The sequence below is a fragment of the Ostrea edulis genome, chromosome 9 (assembly GCF_947568905.1).
Source record: "Ostrea edulis chromosome 9, xbOstEdul1.1, whole genome shotgun sequence".
In the NCBI taxonomy this organism is placed as follows: Eukaryota; Metazoa; Mollusca; class Bivalvia; order Ostreida; family Ostreidae; genus Ostrea; species Ostrea edulis.
This window is the reverse complement of record NC_079172.1, coordinates 48,925,312-48,932,572: the sequence shown is the minus strand read 5'-3', so window position 1 is coordinate 48,932,572 and position 7,261 is coordinate 48,925,312. Positions and strand designations below refer to the sequence as shown.

General features: G+C 37.3%; 1 protein-coding gene across 1 annotated transcript; it reads right to left on the bottom strand.

Annotated features, from left to right (window-relative positions):
* Positions 1-2,029: 2,029 nt before the first annotated feature.
* Positions 2,030-5,691, bottom strand: LOC130050556 (high mobility group nucleosome-binding domain-containing protein 5-like). Its single transcript, XM_056150773.1, has 2 exons — positions 5,666-5,691; positions 2,030-2,765 (listed from the first exon to the last, which is right to left on the bottom strand). The coding sequence occupies exons 1-2, from the start codon at positions 5,689-5,691 to the stop codon at positions 2,030-2,032; spliced, it is 762 nt and encodes a 253-aa protein (XP_056006748.1).
* Positions 5,692-7,261: the final 1,570 nt, after the last annotated feature.

Genomic DNA, 7,261 nt, shown 5'->3' with positions numbered 1-7,261 from the left:
GTATAATCTTTAATTTATCGTGAGGAATGGACGTGTAAAATGTTGAAAAGTCAGACATTTTGATGGTGTTGATTTGAGAAAAGTTTTGTAATATCAAATTTACTAAATGTTCTTTATAAATTTCTAGAATCCACATTTGATTCACACAACTTCTGGCATATGTTGTGGCACAATACGTTTGAAGTTTCTCTTTCACAGCAGTTAATATTTTCGTGAGAAACAAAGATAGGGGCTTGGTAGAACATTTACTGGATCCAGCAATGTATCTATGTAGATCTTTTCCTAAAGAATGTATAACCCTGAAAAAGATACTACATGTATGTTAAAGTGATATTTATTTCTATTTTAAGGTTAAAGGGATGTCTTTAACAATGGAAAAGGTTGTCTTTACTGAATAATAAATGTATCTTTCTTTAAAATAAATATCTATCATTACTAAAGAGATATTTCTTATATAGAGAAATATGATACAATGACGATCCTGTTTTCTTTTTTCACAAAAAGAAATGGAAATATGTTTAGAAAAGAGGGAGACTCCGTAATTTTCTTTTCAAAATTGGTATCTCTCTCGGGCAAAAGAGATAAAAATATCTTTACAGTATAGAAAATGATATTTCTTTATAGTAGAATATGCACGGTAAGTGATATATCTCAATAGTAGAAAATTATATTTCTTTACTGTTGTAAATGGTATTTCTTTTTCTCAAGAAGAATCTTTGAAATCAGTGGGTTTTGTGGAGGGGGGCTCAATTTTCCTGAATGAAAGGTGAGGATAACGAACAGTGATCAATCTCATAACTCCTATAAGCAATACAAAATAGATAGTTGGGCAAACACGGGCTCCAGGACACACCAGAGGTGGGATATGTGCCTAGGAGGAGTAAGCATCCCCTGTCGACTGGTCACACCCGCCGTGAGTCCCATATCTTGATCAGGTAAATGGAGCTATCCGTAGTCAAAATCATCGAGCCAAGAACGGTCTAATAATCGGTATCAAATACGTCAGACAGTTTTCACGCAATGATAGGTTGTATTGGCAAACTAGAGCGTTATAAGAACCATAGCATTTGCGAAATGCTGACTTTAAACGAGACTGTTGAAATATATATGGTAACTATGTCCCACAAATTTTCAGCCATAACGAAATACCTATTCATAAGTTTCAATGTACAGAAACCATATCTCTGCGAAACTTATAAAATCCCGACATTCCACGAAAATTGGCCCCGCGAATTAAACGATTCCCCAGTATCTCACATGATTTACTATAGAGATACTGCTTTTAAAGAATAGAAATTCTCTTGAAGATGATACTTCTCCGTTTACAAGATACTAGTATGCCTCTTAATTCAGGATATACTCGTATTTTTTGGTTTTTACTTCGACAGCAAAACAATTTACTGTATTGATGAGCGACTGACCACCGGCTCTGTGAAACAGTCTTTGTGTCGATAATGTTCTTTATTGTAAATAAGGTGGTCTTCACAAGAACAAAGATTCCCCTCAAACAAACAATCTCTACCGTCGACATCAAACAAAACATCTTCTACCCTCGCCATCAAACAAACCACCTCTACCCCTGCCATCAAACAAATCATCTCTACCCCCGCCATCAAACAAATCATCTCTACCCACGCCCTCAAACAAATTTCCTCTAACCTTGCCATCAAACAAATCACATCTACCCCTGACCTCAATCAAATCACATTTACCCCCGCCCTCAATCAAATTATCTCTATCCCGCCCTCAAACAAATCAACTCTACCCTTGCCATCAAACAAATCACATCTACCCCGCCCTCAATCAAATCACATCTACACCGCCCTCAAACAAATTATCTCTACCCCCGCCCTCAAACAAATTATCTCTACCCCCGCCCACAATCAAATCACATCTACCCCCGCCCTCAAACAAATCACATCTACCCCCGCCCTCAAACAAATCACCTCTACCCCCGCCCTCAAACAAATCATCTCTATCCCTGCCATCAAACAAACCACCTCTACCCCTGCCATCAAACAAATCATCTCTAACCCCTGCAGTCAAACAAATCATCTCTACCCCCGCCCTCAAACAAACCACCTCTACCCCCGAACTCAAACAAATCATCTCTACCCCCGAACTCAAACAAACCACCTCTACCCCTGCCATCAAACAAATCATCTCTACCCCCGCCCTCAAAGAAATCATCTCTACCCTCGCCCTCAAACAAATCATCTCTACCCCCGCCCTCAAACAAACCACCTCTACCCCCGAACTCAAACAAATCATCTCTACCCTCGCCCTCAAACAAATCATCTCTACCCCCGCCCTCAAACAAATCATTTCTACCCTCGCCCTCAAACAAATCATCTCTACCCCCGCCCTCAAACAAATCATCTCTACCCCCGCCCTCAAACAAACCACCTCTACCCCCGAACTCAAACAAATCATCTCTACCCTCGCCCTCAAACAAATCATCTCTACCCCCGCCCTCAAACAAACCACCTCTACCCCCGAACTCAAACAAATCATCTCTACTCTCGCCCTCAAACAAATTATCTCTACCCCCGAACTCAAACAAATCATCTCTACCCCCGCACTCAAACAAATTATCTCTACCCCCGAACTCAAACAAATCATCTCTACCCCCGAACTTAAACAAATCATCTCTACCCCCGAACTCAAACAAATCATCTCTACCCCCGAACTCAAACAAACCACCTCTACCCCCGCCCTCAAACAAATCACCTCTACCCCCGCCGTCAAACAAATTATCTCTACCCCTGAACTCAAACAAATCATCTCTTCCCCCACACTCAAACAAATTACCTCTACCCCCGAACTCAAACAAATCATCTCTACCCCCGCACTCAAACAAATCATCTCTTCCCCCGCACTCAAACAAATTACCTCTACCCCCGAACTCAAACAAATCACTCCCTCCTCCGCCGTCACGCTACGCCTCTGTACTTAAAGGCCCTAAAGGAAACAGTTTAGTGACTCCTTAATTGTTATTCATCACATGAAACTCCTCTATCACACATTTCTGTTACGATATGTACAACAAGGTCTAGATACTTTGTCCAAACACGAAAAGACATTTCAATGCTCTGCCCACAAAAAAATTAAGTGGTAAGGAAATCGATTACTAATACATATACTAGTTGTTGATTTTATGTCTTTCGTAGATTGAAACTGTGTGGTAATCTGGGCGACATCATCATAAATGAATTATATATTTATTATTATACTTTCGTCAATTGTTGCGTAGATGAGTTCATGTGTTGTATTTATAATGTTTAACTGAACAATTGATCATCACGACTACGAGAAATTAAAGTTGAAGAATAGTCTTTACTGTTGCATTCAGACAGTCACCAGAGATTTGCTTGATAGTGTATTGGCATATCGGCGTTGAATAATCCATTTCATCGTGTAATTAGAAGGGTTATAATGTGAAACGGACAAGAACATATACAAGAACAAATTACAATGAAACCTGATAATTTTACACTGGAGGGCAATGAAAACGTTAAGTAATATCGTAATTTTAAGGTATGAAAGTAGAATTGACGTAGTTTTTCCTCACGAATATCACTGAATATACTCTACCTCTCTTTCCTGTTTCTCTCTCCTACATTTTCTTTGTAGTTCAGTATTCATTTTGTGTACTTCTACTTTTAGTAATGTTAGTTACCCTCGCTGTTGTGCTTGAAAAGCGGGAATTTTAAAGATTGATATAAGAAATAAATTTCATTTTTGAAAATGCATGCTGATATGTTGACTGGTTACAGACTGTTTAAAGTCCTGCTCGAGAATTTTTCACTCATATCGAGACGTTACCATTGCCGGTGATTTAGGTCTATAGACTACTATGCACGGCTTTTACAGTCTTTGAGCAGGGAGGGATCTTTATCGTGCCACACCTGCTGCGACACGGGACATCGGTTTTTGTTGTCTCATCCGAAGAACCGCCCCATTTAGTCGCCTCTTACGACAAGCAAGGAATACTGAGGACCTATTCTAACCTGCCATGTGGGTATGAACTGTGACGCTCTATGCAGGAATACTTCATGCGGTGCAGTGCATACGCTCATGTATTTCAAAAACGAAGTTTACATTTTACTTTTCTTTCTGTCAGCATTCCTATCCGTTAAAGTAAATGTACTATATTTATCTGTATTATGACATATTTACAACATGAGGAAATGGCTATCATTACAACTGCAGGGATATCAAAAGCAAAGACATTGGAGAAAATCACAACATAATCACAATGAATAATGAATGATATCGGAGAATCAGTTCGAAATTAAAAGACAATTAATTAAGACTGTGTTAATGATCAATGCCCCGTGGTGAACGTGGGATTACAATAGTTAATGGTCGTCAATTTTGCAACCTAAGCAGAAACACGACTGAATATTTGAGCAAATGAATTCATATATGATTATTATATATAATCTATAGGTAATTGATACACTGCACATTGAAATTTAATGCCTCGAACTCCTTCATTTCTTATTCAACTGTAGCGGATGTGCAAAAATGCTTAACTCTGACAAGGCATACATCAACCCATTTTCCAGTTTTGTCTGCATTTTAAAATACTCTTTCACATGCATGGGATGGGCCTTTGGGAAATCTAAGAATGCACTAATATACTGACAGACAAAATTGACTACCTCAACAATTTAGTGCTTGAAATTAGAAACAAAAAGCTATTTCCGATTTTCATTTTATACGTTACAGACTAAGCATTATCATGCAATATATATATATTCATTATCTGCAGCAATCTTGAGAGGTAGAATGGGGACTGGTATATATATATATTTACAATTGTGGGATACTAATTTTCTGGTACAACGATTTTGAGAGGATGGGTCATACCCGAAAATATTCTGATAAGCAAAACCATCTATTCGAATTATCTTCTTTACACAACACATTTAAGCATGAAAATTAAAAGCAGTAAAAACGAAAACTGTAAATTTTTACCAGTCTATTTGAAGGCGTCTAAAGAAAGTTCTTTACCTCCTAACACATTTTTCTGTACTAAATGAGAATACAAATTATTATGATATAAACTTTTGGAACTCTTCAGTGTTGAGAAGGTATAAAATTTAATAGTGGCCATTTGCAACGGCTTTGAAAATAACCAACTTGATTTACCATGGGATTTACGCTATGTAAAGGTAAGAAATGCAAGTTTCATAGTGATAGGGATTATGATGCCTGAGGCGAAAAATTGAAGCGGGTGTGAAATTCAGTTTAATCCATTTCAAGCAGCCGAAGTTCAGGCAAGTTTTCCCGAACCACTTTGTGTGACACTGGTCTGAGATTCGGAAGAGGTATCAGTTCAAATATCCAGCCTCGATGAATCTCGCTGAAATTAACTTTCAGTAGTATTATTTCTTAATAATTTCCTCGTGGAAGGCGACATTACTTGCCATTTGAAATCTAAAAGAGAAATAGAGAGATCCACCGTGGACCATCGTGACCATGGTGAAAAGATTCAGTAACGCACGGGTTCCAGATAGTTGAAGCGATCGGTCTATTTATTTTTTTCAAACACAACATAAATGGGAGTTTTCTTTGTCTAAAACATATCTTACGGAAGGCACAGACGTATTAAGAAACAGAATATGCCCCATACTTTGAATGAAAGTAGTTATTTTACCCTGCGTTATTTTCATTTTCAAGCATTTCGTCAAAATAAAGACAACTATGAACCCCAATTTAGTAAGAAATTGAATGTCTTTTTATATTCTTCTGACACATTATCATGGTTCTTTCTCAAATTATTTCAAACCTTAAATTCAGTTCATGAAGCAGACATCTGTGCGAATTTTCTTAGGTACTCGATATTAAACACGAGTGTTTGAGAAAAGTAACTACTTTCATTCAAAGTATGGTTTCTTAATACGTCTGTATCTTCCATGCAATATGTTTTAGACAAAGAAAACTCTCATTTATGTTGTTTTTGAAAAAAATAAATAGACCGATCGCTTCAACTATCTGGAACCCGTGCGTTACTGAATCTTTTCACCATGGTCACGATGGTCCACGGCGAATCTCTTTATCTCTCTTTTAGATTTCAAATGGCAGGTATTGGCAGTATATGCATAAACTTATACAGATAACCCGTGAATTTTGGTCATATAAAGGTGACATAAAACAAAGCGTTGTCCTGATATTTGATCATAGACACGCGGTAGTGCTAAACTTGCCCCGATCGTCGGAATTGTGTTGAGGTGTTTGATAAAACTAGAAAGTGTACACTGGATATATTAGTTTCCATATATTCCTGAATTAATGCTTACTTCCGTAGCCATATTCTTTCTTACGAAATATATCCATAAATTGAGATGTGCAAAAACGCACCTCGGCCATCCCTACTGCTGCTTCGGTAGCCTACACCCCGGTCACAACATAGCCTACACCCCGGTCACAACATAGCCTACACCCCGGTACAACATAGCCTACACCCCTTATGTTGGGGTATGTACACGGTGCAGTGAAGAAATGATACGCTTGTGGAGTATGAAAGCCCTAGCACTAACTAAAAAGTTATGGCAAAGGTTTTTCAAAAGTAAATTTTTTTAGATTAAGGTCACTAGGTATGAAAAGAAAGGTCTTGTCACAATGAAATGTGAAAGTCCTATCACTATGTATTCAAAAGTAATTGTATGACCTGAATCTCTGATTACGGGAGGGGGGATAAAAAGTTTTTCTGGCATTGTATGTATATTCATAGCTTCTATGCACCTATTTTCTCACAACATTTGGGTTTTTTTTTATATGATATTAAATTGTTATTTTGTAAGCATAATTCTTACTTTTTATTTTAACCCATATATTTTATGGTTGAATATATAGATATATATATATGATGTGGATGGTAATATATATATATATTTTATGGTTGTTAATATTTATAGGTTATAGACTTTGTATGGGAAAATATGACGACCGAGTTTTTTGGCGCGTAGACGGACCGAGCTTGCGAGGTCCGTCCGCGACAAAAAACGAGGTCGTCATATTTCCCATACAAAGTCTATAACCTTTTTATTATATACTTTCAATTTCAATTAGAAACTAACAATAATTTTATTTTTAACAATAACTTTATCGGTTTAACTGAGTAAAAGATGAAAAACACGAAAAATTTGAAAATTAACGGCGTAGAAATTTGATTGTGACGTAATGTTTGCGGGCCGGAATGTTTCCGGGCATATATCGTGTGATATATGCCCGCAAACGTTTATAGAAAAAA

Excerpts from the sequence above, each read along its gene's own strand:
- LOC130050556 (XM_056150773.1), bottom strand. The coding sequence starts at position 5,691 with ATGCTTGAAAATGAAAATAACGCAGG. Across the intron at positions 2,766-5,665 it reads GAAAATGAAAATAACGCAGG|GGGTAGAGATAATTTGTTTG; the intron begins GTAAAATAACTA and ends GTTTGAGTTCAG.